Source organism: Eptatretus burgeri, chromosome 5 (genome assembly GCF_056783735.1).
Source record: "Eptatretus burgeri isolate ZD-2024b chromosome 5, Ebu_testis_v1, whole genome shotgun sequence".
In the NCBI taxonomy this organism is placed as follows: domain Eukaryota; kingdom Metazoa; phylum Chordata; class Myxini; order Myxiniformes; family Myxinidae; genus Eptatretus; species Eptatretus burgeri.
In genome coordinates, this window is record NC_140965.1 from 74,692,533 (window position 1) to 74,718,079 (window position 25,547).

At 40.9% G+C, this 25,547-nt stretch overlaps 1 protein-coding gene across 5 annotated transcripts in view; it reads left to right on the plus strand.

Moving 5' to 3' along the window:
• Positions 1-25,547, plus strand: part of SLC44A5 (solute carrier family 44 member 5) — a 122,873-nt gene that overhangs the window by 20,614 nt on the left and 76,712 nt on the right. For 4 of the 5 annotated variants that reach the window (XM_085882442.1, XM_085882443.1, XM_085882444.1 and 1 more), the window contains exons 2-6: positions 13,399-13,447; positions 16,594-16,667; positions 17,537-17,615; positions 21,408-21,492; positions 23,710-23,817. In XM_085882442.1, coding sequence (XP_085738568.1) covers positions 13,399-13,447; positions 16,594-16,667; positions 17,537-17,615; positions 21,408-21,492; positions 23,710-23,817 — 395 coding nt within the window. The remainder of the gene's footprint in view (positions 1-13,398; positions 13,448-16,593; positions 16,668-17,536; positions 17,616-21,407; positions 21,493-23,709; positions 23,818-25,547) is intronic. The other variant, XM_085882445.1, reaches the window with a different exon arrangement.

The following is a 25,547-nucleotide window of genomic DNA, read 5'->3' on the forward strand; positions in this document are numbered from 1 at the left end:
GGATGTGGCAATATTTTTAAGAGGTTGCTTGTTCTGTGGGCTTGTTCCCTTGTCAATTTCAAAGGGATTTATCATTCTCTTAGAAACTACAGTCACTGTCTTTGACTGCAGATTCATCCTTATACACTGTGAGCTTTACAATAGTTTATTTGTGGATGGCATTTGAATCTTTAGCAATATCACTCATCTTCATTGCCATCGCTGTAACAGCCTCCTTCATATGTGCAGTCAAGTAACACTTTGACATTGCCTTTTATCTGGTGTTTAAGGTGAGTATACTTTCCCCAGTCCTTGTTCAGAGATTGCTCAATGGCCATACCATGCCATATTCCACTGAACAGCCGTTCAGACTTGTGCACTGTTGCCCGTGTGCTGCTCAGTGCTTCATAGATCTGTGGACTTTCCTCTTTGAGTAGATGACCCTCTGCTACATTGACAGATCTCCATCTGGCACAATTTTGGTTTGATGACAAATATGATAACGGGGTCTGGCATTTGACCGAAACTATGAAACTGCTCAGATCTCTCTCTCTCTCTCTCTCTCTCTCTCTCTCTCTCTCTCTCTCTCTCTCTCTCTCTGTCTCTGTCTCTGTCTCTGTCTCTGTCTCTGTCTCTGTCTCTGTCTCTCTCTCTGTCTCTCTCTCTTTTCTTCCTTTTTGCATCTTTAACTCCGCCACCGAAGGTGGATGAAGGTTATGTTTTCACATGTCTGTTTGCCTGTCTGAGAGTAGGATATCTCAAAAGGGTATGGATGGATTCAGACAATTTGGCGGACAGATCGTGTGTAATAAGGACGACTTGTTTAGATTTTGCTGAAGATCCAGATATAAATCCAGATACGAGAATTCTAAAGTGATTCGTCACTATTGAGAGAGTAGCCTGGTATTGGCTCAGTGGTTAGGGTGGCGGCTTGGGATCCAAAAGGTCCTGAGTTCAAGCCCCGTTTGCCGCTGAATTAATACACCAGGGGGGTTGACTCAACCTGTCATCCTTCCGAGGTCGGCGAAATGAGTACCAGTGTGCACTGGTAGAGGGGCACTGCATCAGCGACACAGTCGTGCTTCCAAGAAATGATAGCTACCCCGGCAGTGAAGCTTCCATACCCCAGAAGGAGAAGACTATTGAGCGATAGGGCTGAAAACGAAATATAGCATGACATCTCAAAATGTTGTGGATGGATTTGGATGAAACTTGGTGGATGAGTTGATTAGGTGACAAGAACAAGCTGATTCAGCCTGGTGTTGGTTTAGTGGTTAGGTGTGGCTGGCTTGGGAACTTAGGGTCCTGAGTTCAAGTCCTATTGGCTGCTGAAGTAACACCAGGTGGGATTGACTCAGCCTGTCAACCTTCTGAGGTTGGTGAAATGAGTACCAGTGTACTGAGATAGGAGTACAGCATTAGTGGCATAGTTGTACCCAAACAAAATGATAGCTACCTGGCAGTCAGGCTGCCACATGGAAGAAGAACTAAGAAGAAGAAGAAGAGAAAAACTGATTTTGATTTTGGTTCAGGTCTGGATTAACACCTGACAGCAATGAAAAATTTATAGCAAAGTACCCAAGACCACCAGAAATTGGGTTTGGCCCCTTCCCCCCTCCCCCCACACCACCTTACACCCTTTAGCAGTTTGTAAACCTCCTGCCCCTTATCATTTAGTTCTTCCATGAGCCTCGACCTTTATATAACAATATCAGTGGGTGCATTTGTTGTCTTATGAAATAGGACATGTAATGTAACAAGGCAAGGGAATCTTGATAATGTGTGGAATGTGTTTTTTTATTGGAATGATTTTGCTTGTGATACTGACGAGTAAGTACAGTGCATCTGCCATAGCTTAGTTGATTACATTTGAATTAATTATATTTTAACTCACACAGCAGTTTTGCTCCCCACATAAAGTTGTTTTATTGGTGTTGGTATATGCCAAGGTTTCATCAAACAATCACATTTTTTTCAGCTTAGGACCTCATTTGCAAACTTTATTTGGACAGGGACCTTCACATAATTTTTTTTTTCAAACTAAAGCAGTATTTCCTTATGGGAAGGACCATGGGGATGCTGGTGGTGCATGCAGTGTGGAGACGATTGGCCTAGAATCTCCAGGTAAATCACACTTACTGGGACCTGGACTCCAATTCCGATGTACCATACTCCAGAGCGTTGGTGCTGCCAAAGCAGTTTCTTGGCAAGGCTTCTCCTGGGTGGTTTGCCATTGCCCTCCCAGCAGTCTTTCGGGCAGGAATTTGGAATATGTTCAGAGTACTCGCAATAGCTCACGTACTCTTCATGAAGGACACTGTGGGATCTTTAACATCGACCATCTAATGCCGACAGAAGGGATGTCTGGTTAAGCATCCCTCGAGGGACAGCACACGGCACACACATTGATGGATTGCCCTGCCTGTGAAACACCATGATGACAGGTTATAACTGGGTCAGGATTCAAACCCTGTAGGCTATACAGCTTAGAAGCGAATGTGCACACCTCCACTCGAGGCCAGCCCAGGAACCAGACATGATAACCTTAAAAATATATCTTTAAAATTTCTAGTAAAGCCCTTGGATTTGAACTTTAAATTGAATTTGAACTCTTCTCTCGAGCCAAATGTATTCATGTTTCTGAGTATTTTATTTTGGAAAATATGATCATATAAAGAAACTTCATAATTGCGTAATCCTGTTGCATTTGTACACAGGTAAAGGGCGAGAACCAACTTGTTACCTCCACCACCAAAGGTGAAGGAGGTTATGTTTTCACCTCTCTCTGTCAGTTTGTCTGTTTGTATGCAGGATATCTCAAAAAGTTATAGACGGATGCGGTTGAAATTTTGTGGACAGGTTCGGTGTCTGACAAGGACAAATTGATTAGATTTTGGTGAATATCTGGATCCGGATCCGACTCCTAGAATTTTTAAAGTGATTCTTCACCATTGAGAGATTGGGCCAAAAACGATAAATAGCACAATAATCTCAAAAAGTTGTTGATGGATTCGGACGAAACTTTAGCATATTGGGTGGGTGACAAGGACGAATTGATTCGATTTTGGTGAAGATCCGAATCCGGTTCCAGATACGGGAATTATTGAATTTTTAAAGCAATTCTTCACCATGGAGAGAGGTAGTACTAAAATGATATATAGCACGATATTTAAAAAAAAATTATTGGGCCCGATACGTTCTCGTGGATCAGGCATTGCAAAGCGGAGGTAAGCGCTCAACTGAGTTACCCTTCTAGTTTTCGCTAATAGTTTGACCAGCGAGCGCGAGTGCCATTTGCACAAAGCCATGATGTTTGCGAAGTTAAAGTGGGAGGAGTAAACAAAGGGTGGGGAGACCATGAGAAGGAGGAGAGGTGAGAGTGAAAGCAAGCAACGTTAAGCAACAGCCACTTGACGACAAACCTCCGATCAGAGCTTGTGAACTTTGAGGTGCCAGCATGCCAGATGATTTCGGTGAGATGGAGTGGGTTAAACGTGTCTATATATTGAGCTTTTGAGACTTGCTTCCATTCTTGTTCTTTTGGGAAGGCTTTGGCATTTGTTTGGCATGCACTGAGGTTACACTTTGGAGGGAGCAATGGATTTTCTGTGTCATTGCCTCTTTCCGGAACAATGGGAAGCTTTGAGCTGGTGTTCTTGAGGCGAGCATGAGCGCACAGCAAGAAGAGAGAACTCCTTTAACTCCCTGTGTGCATATGTTTACTATTAAAGTTATTTTTACTGTATTTTGCACAAAGAGTCACTTGTAATTAGGTTGAGTATTGGCTTAACTAGAGCAAATTGAAAAATATAACGACACCGATTATTTATTTAAAATAATGACATGCTGATGCAGTATTATGTTGGCATATAAGATTTGTTTATTAATTTCAATCATTGAATTGGGCCACAGACTTAAAAGGCCACGGACTATCAATTTTTTTGGTTGGGCCACAGACTTAAAAGCAAAATGAAGGTTTCAAAGGCTCTTGGGAAAGCTTTCTCACTTGTGCTAACTGTGATTAGGTGTGACACCATAAAGTCTTTTTTTAAGCAGGTATGTCAAACGTCATTGACCTGAGGCTTAGCTGGTTTCACCTGTTGTACAAGGTGGCCCATTTCTTTCTCTTTTTTTTTTTTTAACAGTCACAATAATTCCCATGTTCTTGTGGGGTTGCCTCGGGGAAGTTTTTGGTCCAAGTCTTTCATGAACCGGCTCACCGGAGCTGACGTTCGACTAAAATTAGGGCAGAAACTTCGAATTTGGTCATGATATCAGCGATAACTCGCCTACTTTTCACGAAGGACACCATGGGATCTTTAACGTCCACCAACTAATGTCGGCAGACGGGACACCCAGTTTGACATCCATCCGAGGGACGGCACACGCATTGATGAATCGCTCTGCTTGTGAAACACCAGGATGACAATTTATAGCTGGGTCAGGATTTAAACCCAGGCTCGACAGCTTGGAGGCGAGTGTGTGTACCTCGAGGGTCGAGGCATCCTGCCAGCTCCAAGGTTTCCCACTAAAAGTGACAATGTTAATAATAATTATAATCAAAACTATAATAGTTAAAGAAAATGATGGAGTGAAATAGCTGTTTGTTTGTAAGTTGGCTGCTTGCATTTGTAATTTTTTGTGGGTAGAGGGGGAATTTAATTAAAACAAGGAGCGAATACTTCGATATCGCACAGCTGGGGGCAGTAAAAGTCTAGGTTAAGAATAATGAAACAATTTTCCAGTTATAAAATTTAAATGTAGACACGGTGAATTAGCATGGATGATGGGAAGAGTTGTGACGTTGGACAAATTTCTATTTATAGCCCTCAAATCAAAGGGACGTACGAGGCCATAAGTGTGACAGAAGACGTGACAGAATAGCCAATTATATAACAGCGCGATGTCGCCGCGCTGTAAATATCAGACTGGAAATTCTGTCACACCTTTGGGGGCCAAGTCTTTCAGACAAATGTTATTCTTTGATTTAAAGAAATTAATAAATATGATTTTTGTCTTGCAATTAATAAAACTTGCAGAGTATCCACTACACGGGCGATCTTGTTGCAAGCATACAACATTCTACTGATACGTCCCTTTATTTGGGCGGTGTATACGCAACAAACAACTGCCTTGTGCATGAAGCAAAAACATGCGTACTGTTTATGCATGCATGTCTTACATTAAATATGCATGTTCATGTATGGATGCTATCTATATAGGTCAGTTTTACATCGTGGGCCGGATAATTCCAAATGCACTCCACCCCCCCCCCCCTCACCCCAAAGGAAGAAAATGCCAAGATGGATGGTCTCTCATTTTTTTCTCAAGAAAAAAACATTTTCTTTAAATGTTGAAGGAATCAAACTAAACTTGCATAGGCACTACTTCAGGGTTCCCTCATTAATCCCTCAAAGTTTTGGCTTCTGAGGTAAAATCCTATCAGAGCAGTGGATGGTACATACATATATATATATATATATATATATATATATATATATATATATATATACACACTAATACACCATAGCTCCATTATTATAGAGAGAAGATACGTCTAAAAGGTTCTTTTTTTATTTTAAAAAAAGAGGTTTTCTTTTTTTTACCATTGCTGAAATGCTTTATGTAGAAAATCCAACATTGACTGTTTCTCTCTCCACAAGAGTGAGGCTCATGTACGAGGAAGGTTAAACTGATATTGGGGAAGTGGGGAAACAATTGGGCACAACCAGCAAGGGAATAAATGAACAGGAAAGGGAGATATAGAGAGAGAGAGAGAGAGAGAGAGAGAGAGAGAGAGAGAGAGAGAGAGAGAGAGAGAGAGAGAGAGAGAGAGAGAGAGAGAGAGAGAGAGAGAGAGAGAGAGAGAGAGAGAGAGAGAGAGAGAGAGAGAGAGAGATATAGAGAGAGAAAGAGAGAGAGAGAGAGAGAGAGAGAGAGAGAGAGAGAGAGAGAGAGAGAGAGAGAGAGAGAGAGAGAGAGAGAGAGAGAGAGAGAGAGAGAGAGAGAGAGAGAGAGAGAGAGAGAGAGAGAGAGAGAGAGAGAGAGAGAGAGAGAGAGAGAGAGAGAGAGAGAGAGAGAGAGAGAGAGAGAGAGAGAGAGAGAGAGAGAGAGAGAGAGAGAGAGAGAGAGAGAGAGAGAGAGAGAGAGAGAGAGAGAGAGAGAGAGAGAGAGAGAGAGAGAGAGAGAGAGAGAGAGAGAGAGAGAGAGAGAGAGAGAGAGAGAGAGAGAGAGAGAGAGAGAGAGAGAGAGAGAGAGAGAGAGAGAGAGAGAGAGAGAGAGAGAGAGAGAGAGAGAGAGAGAGAGAGAGAGAGAGAGAGAGAGAGAGAGAGAGAGAGAGAGAGAGAGAGAGAGTGAGAATACACTCAAATCAACAAGTAAGAGGGTTGTGTAAGTTAGATCATGTATCAGGATGGAGGGATGACATGAGGTGGTGGTGCACTGCTTGCTTGAAGCCCTGGAGGGAGAGTGGAAGAGAATGGTCTCTGGAAGGTCGTTTCTTAAGGCGCTGTCACACCTTGACGATTTAGCCAGCATATGCTGACTTATGAAAAATTTGTCTAAAACGCTGGCACACGTCGAATACGTTATGGGTAAGTTTTGATAACATTAAGAGCACGCTGAAAAACACTGCCATACGTCGTAGTACGCTGGCTTTCATCGTTGTACTTTGCGGTTGTCCTGAAATTTTAACATGCTTGAAATTTTATGCCGTATGCCAGCATATGACTCACACGTTCCACTACGCTGGCCATAAGTTGTAGGCACGTTACGCGATCGTTGACACACGTCGACACACGTTACTTGTAAGTTATTCATAAGTCGAAACACGTCGAGGTAATGATTAGCGTACCCAAAACTTATTTCTAACCTATGAGTAACGTATTGTAGGCACGTTACACGATCGTTGACACACGTCGAGGCACGTTATGCGATCGTTGACACACGTCGAGGCACGTTACTTGTAAGTTACTCATAAGTCGAAACACGTCGAGGTAATGATTAGCGTACCCAAAACTTATTTCTAACCTATGAGTAACGTGCTTTGAACCTATGTGTAACGTATCTCCAACGCATATTGACGTATGTAGACGTATTGGATTGACGTCTTCCGGACGACCACAGAACTTACTGAACGTGTTTCTAATTTACAGCTACCGTATAATGGTGTATTGGCAGCGTTAAAAAAAAAAAAACAACAATAACTTCCGATATTTCGTCACGTGCCGTTACGTCACATCCGATTGCCTCTTCAGTTTGCTCATGTCTTATTCTTAGTTCCTCCTCTGTGAATATTTTCTGTTTGAGGATATTGTCACGTCGACGTCGAAACTCAAAAGCAAATGTCCGAATATATTTTAAAATTCGTGATAGACTAAAAAAATAATAATAATAAAAAACAACAACAACTTCAGATATTTCGTCACGAACCTTCACGGAGCCAAGGAGAAAAAAAAATGTGCCTTGACGGAGAAAATAAGTTCCGGGTATGCTAAACATTACCTTGACATGTTTCGACTTATGAGTAACTTACAAGGAACTTGTGTCGACGTGTGTCCACGATCGCATAACGTGCCTACAACTTATTCCCAGCGTGGCGGAACGTGTGAGCCATACGGCGAGTACGTCGTAAAATTTTCAGCATGCTTGAAATTTCACGACGTACGAGACGTACCACAAAATATGACAGCATACTTCATCGTTTTTTAGCGTGCTCTTAATGTATACACAACTTACCCATACCGTGTTTGAAGTGTGCCAGCGTTTTAGACTCATTTTTCATGGGTCGGCATAAACTGGCTAAATCGTCAAGGTGTGACTGCGTGGTTGAGACTTTCGATTTTCAGGCGGTTATGATTTAAATCGGCGTGCGGCAGGTTTTTAACAGGCTACGCCACGAGTTCGTCGGCGATACGTGCAGCGCGCTATGCCAAAGTTAAACTATCGTTGGGCATAGGTTGTGAATGCTGACAACAGGCTAAGCATTCATTGGTATAAGTTATATATAAGACAATGAAACGTTCTGTGCCCATTACTAATATGTTATGCATACGACCAACACATTATGAATACGACCAAAACTTTTTTAAAAACATCAAAATTTCAGCGTACGCCAACGTTTTACATACATTTTTATACGTTGCCATTGCTGGCTAAATCGTCAAGGTGTGACAGTGCCTTTAGATGGGGGATGTGAGGAACAAAGGAGTTCAGGTGTGCAGTTAGCCAGGATTTTAGAAGTTTAACTAGGAAGGGGTTACTGGAAGAACATGTATGTCCTGGAGTTGCTGGGGAGGGTCAGGGTGTGTGTGAGAGAGAGAGAGAGAGAGAGAGAGAGAGAGAGAGAGAGAGAGAGAGAGAGAGAGAGAGAGAGAGAGAGAGAGAGAGAGAGAGAGAGAGAGAGAGAGAGAGAGAGAGAGAGAGAGAGAGAGAGAGATGGAGGGGGAGAGAGAGAGAGAGAGAGAGAGAGAGAGAGAGAGAGAGAGAGAGAGAGAGAGAGAGAGAGAGAGAGAGAGAGAGAGAGAGAGAAAAGGAAAGGGAGAGAGAGAGTACAGGAAGAGGGGGGAGAGAGAGAGAGAGAGAGAGAGAGAGAGAGAGAGAGAGAGAGAGAGAGAGAGAGAGAGAGAGAGAGAGAGAGAGAGAGAGAGAGAGAGAGAGAGAGAGAGAGAGAGAGAGAGAGAGAGAGAGAGAGAGAGAGAGAGAGAGAGAGAGAGAGAGAGAGAGAGAGAGATGAGGAGGAGGAGGAGGAGGAAAAGGAGGAAAAGGAAGAGAGAGAGAGAGAGAGAGAGAGAGAGAGAGAGAGAGAGAGAGAGAGAGAGAGAGAGAGAGAGAGAGAGAGAGAGAGTAATTGATTGGAGAAGCGGTAAAACGCAGAGAGACCACTGACGTGCCTGCAATGAGAAAGCAACAGACATTGTGCTTCGGACTCACTGTAGAAGATTCCAAAAATATTGAAAGCTTTAGATTTCACATAATTTTGGAAAGAAAGATGTGATGCTGGGGCACCAGCCCAAAGCAGAATGCAGTACTACATTGAGTATACTGTAATGGACAAGGGCCTTGTAGACTGTCAGTAGCTCTGAATTTCCGACGAGAGACTTGGATCGATGGACGATGCCCTGTCTGCGACTTACTTTGGAAGCCAGCTTTCCTATCTGGTTGGTCCAGCAGAGGCCATGGTTGATAGTGCGGCCTAGAAGTTCAATGGACTGAACCTCATCCAGTGGCTGACCGTTGAAATAGATTGTTGGGTTCGTTTGATGATCCTTCCGGAGCAACAGGGTGAGACATATTTTCCAAGATCGAAGGACACATTCTATTTATCAAACCAGCATCCAATCAATTCCTTATCAGCAGAGAGTGATGCAGGTCTAGTCTGCCTAGTAGTGAGACAGGATACTGTAGAACACAATTTGGAGTCATCTACAAAAAGGAAGAGAGTGTTTTTCAGAGCATCTGAGAGGTTGTTCATGAAGATGAGGAACAAGACTGGCCAAAGGGCACTACCTTGAGGAATTCCAGCTTCCATTAGGAGAGAGGAGAGGATTCCATTACATTGCCGCATCGCTGGCGGCCCAGGTTAATCCACAAACCCAAATTGTGGTGACGGGCGGTTAACACCGCCATCCCAGACGGTTAAACTTCTCCCTTGGAAGCCTACAGCCGAGACTCTCGAAGATTAATGTGCATGCACGGGGAAACAGTTTAGCACTACACCAGGATGGCACAAGGAGGGGCGGGGGGCGGTTTATACTCAAACTCCATGACAAATACACCGACACAGCCACTTAAAATGAACACATTTAATGAAAATAGACGAATATTTACAAAGGACAAAAATCAGAAAATAACAATACATGAGGTAAATTAAAGTCTCAGTCAAGGCCCCTCTGCACACAGATTTAAATACAAACAAGGGGAAACAAAAAAGAAAGCCCTTCCTTTATTCTGGTACTTCGCGTTGCCAAGAGATGGTCTTTATGGAACGTGGAAAGGAGGCGCTTCTATTTGTACATGTAGACGCGCGCAAAATGGCGCCAAGTCGCTCTTTCGCAGAAGGACAAACATACATCAGGCAATTCGTGAGAGGTATTCAACACCAAGGCTCAGAGACCCCGTGCAGCTGTTTCGTGCATCGATCGTCCTCACCGACCCGCTATTTGACATACACGAGGCTCGGGGTCCATTCCTCACGACCAAACCAAGAGCTAAAGGCCTGCGTCTTACTTCACCACGTGAGTCAAATCACCTCTACACGAATACAAGAATCATGCCGTCTTCTTCATGCATCGAAGGAAAGCCAGCCATAAAGCCCTGTTCTTATAGGTCATCTCTGAGCAACGTTCTCTCTCGACCCTGGCTCTGCACTCAACCATTCCTCTTCACAATGACCTTGTGCGTGCGCTCTACCGATCTCTTGCCTTTGAATGACATCACCCCGAACACCCGTTTCCTCCTCCGGGGCGTGGCTTGCTCGCACAAAACCCGGGAAAGTGGGGCCTTCGCCCGCTCGGCACGTTTTACTAGCTTCTGACGTAACGCCTATCAATCATCAGCTTCGGGACGTGACTTCACCCGCTGTCACCCTTGGAGGAGTGGCTTCTGCCTGCTCGGCATGTTTGGCTTGCTTGTAAATGCAAAAACATAGGAATAGGTTACAGGGGTGCAGTCACATACTGGGGGAACTTATTCTTAATCCCTATCTAATTAATACCGCCCCCTCCCCCCCCCGCCCCCCCCCGTGTGTTGACACGAAACACTTAAGCTCACAGTTTCCCTACTTAATTACACTGAGATGTCTCCTACACGTCCACGGACCAAACAACTCTATTCAATCCTAACTTTCCTATTAAATTCCTAATTCAACCCCCACAACCGTAACAATATTTTGTTAAAGTTCTGCATTTTGATTGATTATTGATTAATTAAAAGATGAATCAAGCAGGTTAGTGCTCTCATATATGCTTCATTACGAACAAGAAAAACTGGCAATGACGCGTCGATGAGAGGGAACTTGTTTCTTGTTTTTTGGATAAGAACGTTGATTTCCTGGTTTTGTGTTGCTCAAAGCACATCTCAAGTCATCTAAAACCAGCTAGTTGCATTTTTTTTTGTCCTTTATGGTGACCAATGTCGACAAGGCAGCTTCAGCAGACCAGACATAAGCTGCGGGGAAAGGAATCAGATACTTGAGTGCTTAATGATAAAACCTTGAATTTGATTTTTTTTTTTTTTACTTTAAAATACAGTAATGTACGTGAATATGTCCAAAAAAAAAATCGATTCAATGACATTGATGGATTCATACATTCAGTAACAAAAAGAAAACTTCATACATTCGGTCGACAGCTAAAACAGACACGAGACAAAGACCGAACACGAGGAAGCTAACCTTGCTTTGCACCAGAACGATAAACTCGAACTACAGATTCTACAATTTCATGTTAAGCATAATCCTTGACAATTAATTCTTATGTGCTGTGATCAGATATGCGACTAAAAATGCACCTGGAATATGTCGTGTTCCTCTTTTCTTTTCTTTCCTCTATTTTTTTGTGTGCATGTCTCTCCCTTCGGGTTGTTGTTTCTTTTAGAATTCTTGGTGCCAAGGCATAATAGCATTTTGAGGGCTGAGATTCTTCACTGCCTGCCGGAAAGAGCGTCAAGGCTTATCTGGGAACCACTGCCAGTAGTTTGAGAACCACTACTTTCGAGGATCACTGTAAATAAGTTGCAGGATCTGTGGATGCACAGGTCGAGTTAATAACTGACATTGGAATCTCATGGATTTCACTTTGTTGACTTCCTTGACGTGTGCTTAAAAATGGATTGAAAAACCTTTTCTTCTGAGCCAAACTTGCTTTTGCATAAAATTCGTCAATAGTGATATAGAGGTTTGTGTTCCTTACTGTAAATAAATGTGATGTGGGATTTTGGGTGACATTCTCTCGAAATCGATTCTTGGGTATCATAACTCATTGACCCTTCACTATGAATTACCCGTAATTCCCTTTTCTCCCATCCATTGATTATTATTATTTATTTTTTTTGCTTTCACTTTTCATTTCTTGGAATCATATCAGCTCTGCAATACATGTATATATATATATATATATATATATATATATATATATATATATATATATATATATATATACATACATATATATATATATATATATACATATATATATATATATATACATACATATATATATATATACATATATATATATGTATATATATACATACATATATATATATACATACATATATATATATATATATATACATACATATATATATATATATATATATATATATATATATATATATATATATATATATATACATACATATATATATATATATATATATATATATATATATATATATATATATATATATATATATATATATATATATATATATATATATATATATATATATATATATATATATATATATATATATATATATATATATATATATATATATATATATATATATATATATATATATATATATACATACATATATATATATATATATATATATATATATATATATATATATATATATATATAAACATACAGTTATTTAACTTTCATTCCTCTTTTCTATTGCAGAATTATTCATGACAGAGATCAGCTGTTAAATGATTTATTTTTTAAATCCTCAGTTTCACTTATTTTGTTTATCTTTGTACCTGTGGAATTGTACAGCTCTGTCAGGATGGCTTAGATTCTCAAGGTACTCGCCTCTAAGCTGTCTAGCCTGGGTTTGAATTTAGGCCAAGCTATAAACTGTCATGCCCATGTTTCACAGGCAGGGTGATTCACTCATGTATGTGACGTCCCTTGGATGGATGTTGAATGCGTGTCCCGTCTGCCAGCATTAGTTGGCGGACGTTAAAGATCCCACAGTGTCCTTTGCGAAGAGTCGGCGAGCTAACGCTGCCACCCTGAACAAGTTACAAATTAATGCCCTCACCTACAGAGGTCATTGCATCAGCAGCACAGCCACACAGTGTGACCACTCCTTGGCTTTTTTCACAAGATCTTGGCTATTCGTTGTTCACCTTGGCGTCTTGGTTTTCTAAAGGTTTTCTTGGCGTATAGGTTTTCTATTATCATCGCTTTTCCGAAACCTTGTGAATTATTGGCTTTTTTTCATTGGCTCACCTTGGCATTTATGAAAATGAGGAGTGGTCACACTACAGCCACATCCTCAGCCAATGATGCTACTCCGCAGCCTTGTGCTGCATACGATAGAGGAAGAAGTGTGAACTTCCATGTGCATTTGTCATAGTCATGCTTAAGGTATGTTCCAACCAAAGAGTCCTATTTGTTTGGAACGGAATGTTTCGATTTTGTTAATATCAAAGCTCGTATGATTGAAAGGAATTTCTTCTCCCAGGACCTCCGTGCAAGTTTGATTCGAGTTTTCGGGGTCCAGTAAAGAAAAGGTAATGATTTTCTGTGCTTTGTTTTCCCTGCATTTATTAAAAATTGGGATTAGAGCCCTCTATACAGAGATAATTTTGAGGAGTTTCTCCCTGCATGGCATGGCTGACTGCTGCTAGAAAAAATAAATAAATAATTAATCGGAATCCATTTCGCTGACCGTATATACGTGTCGAAGAAGAAATAAAACACAAATCGATGAATGTTCGACCTTGTGTTTTTCACCTGCTTTTCAATCTCTTTTGTAAATTTTTCATTTTCAACACAAAGTGTATTCATTTTGGTGTCCGCTTTCAATTATTGTATCATCACTTCACATATATGTTGATCATAGTTGAATGAAAATGTGACCTGGAATATTAAGGCACAAAATGTGCTGTGGTGTGTGAACCTTTTCAAATTTGAATCACAATGCTCTAAATGTTAAGAAGGAATCCAACAAATGCTTCCCTGCCTCATGAAGGGGTTTCTGGTTAGAAGTTCTTTCATTGCTTCAAAGAATTACCTTCAACTCAACCGACTTCTAAAAGTCTCATTAATGATGGGAGGTCTGTTTGTGGTTGAGTCTGGGTGGGAAGGGGCTGGGGTAGAGTTGATCAGTGACATATGGGGAGTTAATGCAAAGCTGCATGGTATGCTTCCTCTTTAGACTGGCGAGAAGGGAACAAAAATACTTCCTGGCACAGCGTTTGGAAAAATGTTTGGCGGTTGAAGAAGCAACGTCAATGTTTTCATGCATTGTCTTTCTTTTGTTAACTTGCTTCGAAAGGCTTTTCTGAGATATCTGTCGATTAATTGGTTCCCACTGAAATGAGATGAGTTTTACCTTTTAGTGTACTTAACTGTAGAGGTGATAAAGTACGAAACAAAATAGTAATTTGGAAACTCAAGCTGTTATATTCATTTCAGTGGGAAATAAGCTATTGATTATACACCAGAAAGTGACGAGTTAAATTCAGAAACTAACAACTCGACGTCTAAATTTACCTCTCGGCTATCCCATCAAATGTTGCTGTTGATCCAAAGTTCGTCCTGGCAGCTTGACAATATATAGAACGGTTAGATCCCGGTTTACGACGGGGGATGCATTCCTGAAAGGTGCAAGGAATATTGAAATGATATTGATCAAAGGAATTTTTATCGTGAGAATGAATGGAATAAGGGGTGGATGGTGCCCCCCCTCCCCCACAGTCACTCACACACACACACACACACACACACACACACACACACACACACACACACACACACACACACACACACACACACACACACACACACACACACAGTTACATTTCTACTGTGAGTAAACTTACACATGCAATTCTGACAACTCCTTGGATCCACTGAAAGTCATCACCCCCCTCCCTGATCAAAGCCTCAACCTCCCCTCCCAGTTCTGTCCCATCTTTACACTCCCTCCTCCCCAAACCCCAAGACCTCAACCTCCCCCACCAAACCCTGAGGCATCAAACCCCTCCCCACCTCAAGCCTGCAAACACCCTCCCCACACCATCACCACAACTCCACAACTCCCTCCCCCACTGGAAGTCCTCAAGCACCCCACCAAAGCCTCAACCTCCCCCTTCCAAATCTGTCACATCTTTACTCTCCCCCCCTCCCTTTCCAACCCCAACTCTGTTATCTCCCACTCACCCTCCTCCTGCTCATAAAAGCAGACATTCCCACATCAAAACAGCGAAATATTTAATGCTTTCTCCTCCCCAATCATGCTATCACTGACTTCAGAGAAACCCATCACGGTCGCTTGTCCAACTCATAATCTCACGAGATATGTGGAAATCCCATAACATTGCTAAACTCTCAAGTGACCATGAACAGGCTAATTTTGCCATTAAACAAACTGAAACCAATTATCTTCTTCCTGATGCATATATACATTGCTAAAAGTAAATAAAGATGGATGTTTTCTTGCACAATGTTGCTGTTTTCTTCCAGAAGTGGTTCAACCAGCCACAACGTGCAATGAACGTTGGCATTTTTACCTCCTTCACCGAAGGTGAAGGAGGTTATGTTTTCAACCCTTTCTGTCTGTTTGTCTGTCTGGTTGTTTGTCTGTTTGTGTACGGGATATCTCAAAAAATTGTGGACGGATTCGGATGGAACTTGGTGGACAGGTTGGGTGTGTGACAAGAAAGAATTGATTCGATTTTAGTGAAGATCCGAATCCGGATCTATATACGAGAATTATTTAATTTTAAAAGTGATTCTTCACTATTGAGAGATGGGGCCAAAAACGATATTAAATTGATTTGTTTTTTTGATTTTGAATCAGGGGTCTCTCAGGGGGGTCCCCCCAAATTGCCTCCAGTATAACATCCATGATTTCCCAGATTTTGGATTCAGTAGAGATCTGAACTACAATCTCAAGAGACGACCATTGACCGTTGAGCTGACCAGCTCACTCAAGGCTATTTTTCAAATTCATGGTATTGTATTGATCTGTGCCTTGTAACGTTCAACGTTTCCTTTATTTTTTTTATGGTTCTGTATCTGAAAGCTGGAGGTGTTGTTTTCATGTTATCCGTCCGGCTGTCCATGTCCGCCTGTGCGTCCGGTCACTGTCGGTGTTTTGCTGCCGTGATCACTTGTGAATCCCTGAAGAGATTTCCACCAAACTTGGTACAAGTATGGACTGTAATACAAAGATGAACTGATTAGATTTTGAGTTCAACATATCAAAGGTCGAAGGTCATGTGACCTTCTAATTGTAATGGTTTGTTTCTGGGATAACCTGTGAACCATTAAAGGGATTTCAACCAAACTTGGCATACGTATAGAATGTAGTACAAAGATTAACAGATTCAATTTTGGGTTCAATCGGTTAAACATCAAAAGCCATGTGTCATTTGAAAATCATTTTGCAGATCATAGCTCAGGTTACAAGTGTTTGAGGTTGTCTCTCTTCTACATATCTCCTTTCTCTCTCATGTGCTCTCTCATATATATGACCTTTACTTGTCCGTGTGACCTTTAAATTAGATCTAACGTAACAGTGGGTTGATGTCTAACACGAGCAGTGTCATATCCATCGATTCTATTCTCATCAAATTATATTTTGTTGTTTTAAAGTGTAATGATTTTTTTGTTGTTGTTGTTGTTGTTGTTGTTCATTTCTTGTGTGCAGGGGTTGTACAGATATCATCTGCTGCATTTTCTTTCTCCTTTTCATCGTGGTTTATCTTTTTGTTGGCATTGTTGGTAAGTGGATGTCTGTGCAGTTACACCGTTAAAGGGTAAGGTTTTGGGCAGGAAAAAGAGCTCGTTCACGGACTGAAACAAATGTGGAGCTGTATGAAAATTGGCAATTGTGTATAAAATTGAGTCATACTTGGGGCTTGGACATCATCATTGAGAATTGATCAAGTTCAGAGGGCAACTGGAGGATTGATCAGATTAAGAGACTAACTTTGTTTCATTTCAAAATACATTCGAGATGTAATTGAAGATACAAAATATAGATGTCGAGTAGAGTACATTACCGTGAATTTATATACAGGGTGGTCCAAAAGTCCTGCCTCATAGGGTAATGTGAAACGATTTTCTCCCAATAAAAATAATTTGTTTACAGATTTGATCTTTTCTTTTTGCCACTTTCAGTAATAAATGATAATAACACATCAATTTCATGGACAATTGACAATGTTTTGATGACAATTTACATTTCTCCTTGCATTCAGAAATGCTGCTGCATCCTAACTAACTAATTCCACTGAATTAGAAATGATAACTAATTAGAAATAAACTAATTAGAAATGATAACTAATTCCACTTTTTCTTTGTGAGCATACACTGTTGCATGTTCTAGTTCCACCATTTGTAAAATGTAATACCTTGTAGGACTCCTGTGCCATCACCGCCTAAAACAAAACATAAAACCTGGAATTAATCATGCATGCAGTATTTCCGAGCACTACCCTATAGGGACAAGACTTTTGGACCACCCTGTATAACCTTGTGATAATTGAATTGGTATTTTGATTTCTTTTAGTTTTCATTAAGCACTGCAGTAAAGACAGTTCTGCTTATTAATTTGTCGTTAATTATGGTGCATTTGTGTATCAATGCAGCATGGACACATGGGGATCCACGACAGGTCTTGCACCCGATCGACAGCTATGGGAAGTACTGCGGGCAAGACAAAAATGCGTACGTATTTCTGTACATAAAGCTTAACTAGACGTCTTTTAAAAAGTTTTGGAAAAGTTTTCATTGAATTTTCTGTGTAGTTTAAGTAATGTGTAACCAATTATGGAGCTGCAGGAACGTCTGTTTTGCTTTCAAGCCTCTGGTTCACACCAACTTGGTTTCAAAGCTGATTGACTTAAAGTCTATTGCCTTACAGTTTGGGTTGCTGTATCTTATAAGGAATTTTTTGACCTGCTATGTAAAGTACTAGCTTAATAATGCTGTGACTGCATTACCGTAGATTCAAACCTCGTAAGGGGGCATTCATAAGGTTCAACGAATGAGATATACTCACAATAGCCCAAGACAAACCAAAAAATAGTACAACAAGGTATTTTTTAATAATTATTAACATGTATAATTCAATTATTTTCTCAATTATATATACTTGTACAGTATATTGAAAACTAAAAACATTGGCACATCTCTTGTACTATTGTGAGCATCTGATTTGTTGAACTTTTCTAACACCCCTGATATTGATAATGTGACAAGTGAATATGCCGATTTCTATGCACATAAGAATGACGCACAGAGATGCGAATGTATTATCCAAGTTTGTCCCTGTTTGCCAAGCAAAAATGTCGAGGTTTCCTTTACGGACGACATCATTTTGTGGCTTCCTTGAAATGCAGAGGAATCTGCAGTGACTATTGCAGTGGGGAAATGCATCAAAAAAAAAAAATCTGAAATAAAGATTAACAAATCGGCTTATAAAAAACTTGACTACTAAATGTAGGCTTGTGGAAAAAAGAAAGTGGGGTAGTAGAACAGCATGGCGATGAATGAACACAAGATGGAGAGAGAAGAAGAAAGGAAACAATCATCTACAAGGAATAGGGTTGTGTTGAGGGGTGAGTATGGCTGGGAGTAATGGGGGTAGAACGGATTACGGGTAGGAATGCACAATGACTTTGTGATGGTGTATTTTTTTTGTATACATGGTCAAGGCTCATTGAAGAACTTGAGCAGAAAGGAAGGCAACAAAATAGAAAGGGGGAAAAAAAACCAACAGCAGAGTAGAAGTGAGAGTGAGATCAAGGGGAGGGTGAGAAGGACACATGGGGGTGAACAAGCTGCACACAAGCTGAATGAAACAGAAGAAGAAGAGGAAGGGGAAAGTGGTGATGAAACAGAAAAGTAACAAACCAACCGACAGCTAACAAATGAAAAGAGGTGAGTGAGCGGAGGGAAAATCATAATAACCTGGTAAAAGGAGAGTGGGAATGGGGTCAATTGGGGCAGAGGAGATTATGAGTAGGGCTGGGAGGTGACCTGAGGTCATGATGAACAGCTGTCTTGAAGCCATGGAGGGAAGAATGGGACTGAACAGACTGGGGAAGTTGGTTCCACGGGAGAGAGAGAACCCCCTTTCTTGAGTCAGTGCAATTAAGAAAACACGACTAATTGAAGCCCTGGAGGAAAATTGGATTGCATTGACTTGGGAAAGGGGGTTTAGTGGGGGCAGATAACAGCAATTTTTGAGAGGAATCGTGCAAATGATGATACAAGCATCAAATTAGCCACATTTGTTCTCCAGGGGATTCTAATCAAATCTGCCTGATTGGCCATTTGAAAATCCAAATTTTGAAAAATTTGAAAAAAAATAAAAAAAACTTTAAAAAAGTCAAGATCATGGATCAATGTTGGATGCTGGCTGAGATTGGTGAATGTTTCAGAAACATCATCAAAGACGTTCCAAGTCTGCCATGCAGTTTTCTTCCCTTTACCACGTAAGGCAGACACAACGTCACATCCAGTGAGCGCATGGAAGTATGGGATCCCTTCAGCTTTCTCAGGCCCTATTGCAGAAACTACCACATGGACTGGAATCCATCGCACCTTGGCTCCTTGGCCAAAGGCAATCCACATGTTCTCAAGACCTAGTTCCTGTAAGGATGGCAGTACAGATATTGCTATGACTAGTACGTCCGTGTCATTAGCCTTAATGATAATGGACTTGCTACCATCCGTCGTTGCATCCCTGGCGTGTACAAATATTCGAGTGTCAGCTTCTTCATGACAACTTGGCGACACAGCATCCAGTGACTTCCTTGTGTTGCTAATGGCATCTTCTCCTTTTGTGACAATGGCTGTGCTTGTCGTCTGTGCTTCACACATCTTTTCCGCAAGGAAGTGAAATAGCTCAGTGTTGTTGCTGTCATCTCGAAGAAAGCTTCTCCAGTTACTTGGGGTCTTACTGGTTCCTATCACTCTTCTTCTGATTCCTTGCCCCCTTTTCGACCTTGCCTTGGACTTCAGACTTGACTTATTGTACACATCAAACACTACGTCCACCCTCTTGTACCTGGCACCACAGGATTCCACCTTTGGGATGATGTCTTCTTTAGCATAGTCATCAAATATCTTTGAAGTGCGTGGAGGTAGGGCATTGATAAGTGTTGAGCCATCAATGATGACTGCATCTTCACTTGGTTCTCTGTCTGGGATGTTCACTTGCGCTTCAAGAATTTCAGCCAGCTGTGACTTCAATTTTTTTTGAAGTTTTTTTTTGTTTTCAAATTTTTGTCAAAATTTGGATTTTCAAATGGCCAATCGGGCAGATTTGATCAGAAAGCCCTGCAGAACAGAAATGCCAAATTTGATGCTTGTATCATAATTTGCACCATTTTTCTACTATCTACTACACGAGTTCCACAAGTGGGAGAAAAGAGAAACAAAGGAGTGGGCATGAATGGTAAACCTGTTTTTTGGGAGTTTCTCAAGGAAGTGATGTCTGGAGGAGTGCATGTGGCCCAGAGGGACTGAGGAAGAAGTTTCTTGAGTGTTAGTTTTAAATCAACTGGAGAGTTTCCTACATGGTCAACTATCTTTCCATTACAATGATGGGAACCATCTTTTGACCTGAGCCATACACATATTTATAAATTATTTGATTGGGTCATGATTGTTGGTGGGGATGAAAAATGTTGCCGATCTACAAAATTAATTCTTCTGACCACTTAATACGGGCACTGAGTGAATACCAAAACCTCTGAAATCCAAAATCAAAAGACAAAATGTTTGTTTTGAGATGCCTCCAACTTAAAATGGCAAAAGGTACACTGCATTTGAGGGTAGATTAATTACGAAAGCTTGGATTCAAGATTCCAGCTTGGTATCTTTATTCACTGATAAAATGTAATCCTTCCAAAACTTCAGTACAGAACAGGTATGATTCACGAGTACAAAAACATGGCATGGCACCATATTTATGGAGGTCAAAACCTACAAACCCCTTTGAGATGGGGGCTGCCATACTTGAAGGGATATTTTACCCATAAAAGGTATTTGTAGAAAAAAACAAACAACTAATTTAATTGAAAATCTGAGATGGTCACATATTAACTACCTCCTCCTCTTTTGTATGCAGCACATGGCTGCAGGTAAGCATCATTAGCTGAGGATGCAGCTTTGCTGCTGATACAGTGCCTCTTATTACCAGTACACCGGTACTCATTTCACCAACCTCAGAAGGATGATGTGCTGAGTCAACTCCACCTGGTATTAATTCAATGGCAGACAGGGGCTCAAACTCAAGACCCTAAGATCCTAAGTCAGCCACCCTAACCACTAAGCCAACACCAGACTTGTATCAACTACCAAGTGTACTGGCATGAAATGACCCTCATTATGTTTTTATTTTTAACAGAAATCTGTATAGTGTTTATATGATTGGAATTGATGAGATTATGTACATTATACAATGTCAGAAGCAGATTCTAATCGTTTGCTTTTTCTGGTTACTTCCAGGGAGAAACCTTTTCTTTTATACTTCAACATCCTGAAGTGTGTCAATCCAGCTGTCCTGCTGAACCTACAGTGCCCAACACACCAGGTGAATATTGTGGCAGCATTTCATCATGTTACCGCATCGTAGCCTTTAGAATAGATTCACATCTGCCTACTTACAGTTCTCGAGAAATTCCGCATTTTATCATCTTATTCTGCAAGTATAATGCCCACATTCAACAGTCCCATTATATGTGCACTTCTATTGGCAGGTGCCTTTCGTTAAGATACCCACCAGAATAAAGAATCATGTACTCAAATCGTCAAATTTGGCTTGCTTTGCATATTGTTAAGCATCTGTCATGGAAAGATGAATACCGAACAGCACCTTGGCTTCTCTTTAACTGAATGTTTGGAGGAAGAACATTACACAAAGCCACCCACATATCGTATTTCATTTGCTCTCGCTGCTCAATTCGGTACAGAATTAATCGATGAATTTGCACTGGTTTGACAAACTGCGGTTTTACTTTCTTTTAATCATTTTGCTGTTCATTATGTTTTGGTAAATAGTGGTCATTTTGTTGTGACTGGTCACTAAAAGTACGATTCACTTCTTGACTTCATTGAGTCACATTTGTTACACCTGGGTTTTACTGTGGTCGAGTCTTCGTTCAAGTAGCACTGGAGTCCAAGCCCTTAAAACGCACTACCTTGTGATAATATAATGAACGGCCATGATTGTAAACTTGTTTTTTCACAGTCTGTGATTCCAACACGTCAAATGGACTTACATACATTGGTATCTGGTGGCATGTTGCTTGGCATCATACAGTGTTTGAATCCATGAAGGTATCAAATGAATTATATTCTGAGTGACAGCCTGATCCCAATTTTGCCAAATGTGGAGTCCATTTTGTGGCACCTTTTGTGTACTACTTCATATTACTTCAAGGCAGAGGTGGTTATGTATGTATGGCATATACATGGAAGGCCATTCATGTCTTAAGCTTAATTCATGTCTGGAAGCTTAAAGCCATTCATGAGGATGTGGATTTTGAAGAAAATTTTCGGCATGTTGTTAGATTGCTTGAATTTGGGAATGTTGTCAGATTATGTATGGACATTTTGATGAGGTTCCATGCTCTTACAGTAAAACTTTAATGAGGAAAAAAAATTGGGGTAATACTTTTGGAAGGACGTGTGTGTGTGTGTGTGTGTGTGTGTGTGTGTGTGTGTGTGTGTGTGTGTGTGTGTGTGTGTGTGTGTGTGTGTGTGTGTGTGTGTATCTCCATATGCGGGTTTAAGAAGGTGCAATGGAGTCCTCCCAGGTCTCGAAGTATCCACCTCTGTTTTGGTAAAGGGGGTAGGGGTCACAGATCATGGACCAAGCTATGAAGTTTTATTGTTCTCAAACTTTTGTTCCGAGGGCTTTTTTCTAGATTGTCACTGAGGCTCGGACAGCTTCCAACTGCAGTTTGTTTATATTGGTTTTTGGGATCTCCGAAAGGTTCTTCTTCATGAATGCCATTACTCCAGTTATCACTGGCACAATTTTGGCACAATTAAGCTTCCAGGATCTTTTCACTTCATTTTGAGGTCCTGGTATCGAGTCATTTTCTTTATTTCTGCATTGTTTAGGCCAAAATGACTCAGCCTACCATCCTTCCGAGGTTGACAAAATGAGTACCAACTTGATGGGATGATTGAGCCATTCGAGGATCCCGCATGAGAGTGGTGACCCATCCAGGATTGTGCCCAATAGCCCAGGAGGCTGCTTTGGCAGCACCAATGCTCTGCAGAGTATGGTCCCAATGGATTTTGATTTTTTTTTTGGCCAAAATTGCTGGGAACTGATTCCTCATTTAGCAATACTGTTTTTTCTTTTTTATAGCTAAGTATTTTATATCCGGTTACAATCCTTTCTTTTCTATGTTCACGCTCGATGGGATCATCAGGTCGTTTTGTGAGTGTGACTTCCTTGTTCTCAGTTGTCATTTTTGGTTCATGCTCCATGAGTTTTCTGTAACTGAGATATTGAAGTTTTTGTGGGTGTCACAGTGGATTACTCTGCAGACCTTGTTGGTTCTTTGTGTGTCCAGCTGTTCTGACATGAGTTTTTTTTTTTTACATTCTTGATCGGAGGTGGCTCATGCTTTCCGTCTCTACCTTGCAAAAGCTCCACTTGTCCTATTGACTCTGTCCTGCCATTTTCTTAAAGCCATTCATGTTGTGTCTTTTGTTCATTTCTAATGATTCATTCTTCATCTCAGTTGAGCTGATCTCTTCTTAATTCTTAACCGTGTGTGTGTGTGTGTGCCAGATCTGTGTGAAGGAATGTCCAAAGAAATCTCTTACCCTAATAGGTGCCCAGAAAAACAACTTTAAGGACTACCAGAAATACTGCACCCCCGAATTTAAGCCTGAGCAGGTATGTATGCCTGCATCACAAACTGACGCCTAGTGATTACCAGTAATCATCTCAGAGCATATTATCCTTTGTATGATGACTAATATTTCGTATCGATGTCCTGTCTGCATTTAGCTTGTTGGTGTTGACTATCCCATGCTTTCCTTTGAAAACAGTGGGTAATTGTTTGACAGTACTCCTCAATGCATGGAGTTAGCTGCATAATTGGTAACTACCTGTAGTTTGACTGACTACCTGCAGTATCCAGTACCGTATGGCATTGTGGAAGAAGCAGACACAGCAGCTGATAATGGAGACATGGCAACAATTTATATGATCTAGAATGTATGATCAGACAGAATGTGAGGAGTGAAGCAAGCAAAAGATAAACAAGGAAATATACTCATTTCAGAGATGGAGCAGATGGAAAGATGCGCAGAACACTTCAAGGAGATTTTGAATAGAGTGAACAATGACAGACAAGATGAGGTGGAAGAACCAATTGACAGGAAGTTATCTACCAATTGACATGGGTCCAAGCAAACAGTCTGATGCACAAGATGCTATGAAAAGTCAAAAGTATACAAGTATCAACACATAGCCAGCATAGCTGAATATACGAGATATGGAAGCAAGGGAAATTGCCCAAGCAACGAAAATGTGATCTACTCATCAAATTATCAAAGAAAGGGGATGCAACAGCGTTGGCAGTAAAATGCTTTGCAAGATAATGCTGAACAAAATGCAAAAGTTTGTTGATGGTACAGTACCATAAGAAAGGAACAAGCTGGGTTCAGGAGAGACAGATGAATGAAATGCAAGCATTTGCCTATATCATTTGTCGATTTTGAAAAGGCATTTGGCGGTGTGAATAGAGAGATGTGGAAGATACTGAGGCTGTATGGAGTACCAGATGAATTTGTACTGATCATGACGAATACCTACAATGGATAGAAATGCAGTGTAGTTTGCAACATTGTCATCCGAACTTGAAGTTGCCACAGGGGTCAGATAAGGTTGCATGTTGTCTCCATTGCTGTTTTTAGTGGTGTTGGGCTGAGCGTTATGGTAAACAACTTGGCAGAGAATGGGATTCTTTGGAGGAACTAATTCAAATAGCAGGACCTCTCCTTTGCAGATGGCATCTGCCTGATGTCACAGTCCCTGCATAGCACGAAAGAGAAAGTAAATAGGCTGCGGGAGTATGTGGTGAAAGTGGTACTGAAAATGAACATAGCCAAAACAGAAAGCATGAGCATACATGCCACATACACCACCACCAACAACATAATGTGTAACAATTAATCGATTAGAGAGGTTGATGAGTTTACATATCTGGGGTCCATGGTTACCTTAACAGGAGGGGAAATGCCGTTGTACTACAAAGGATACAATTAAGCCAAATGGTTCATTCATGAGACTCAAAATTTTGAAGGTAAACAAGTATAACATCAAAACTAAGCTGAGGATCTTTGACAGCAATGGGAAGTCAGTCCTCCTCTTTGGATGTGAATCTTGGAAAAATCACCAAAGGAAATAGCATGAAAACTGGAGTCTCTCATCTATAGCAGCCATAACAAAATTTTGACAATCTTCTGGCCTGCCATTGCTTGTAATAAAGAGGTTGTCAGGCAGAAAAACATCACAGAAGAGATCATAATTAGGAGGTGGAGATGGATTGGTCATGTGTTGTGCATGGAGGATCAAGATACTGTACAAAAAGAGCAATATGCTGGGCACCTGATGGGAAG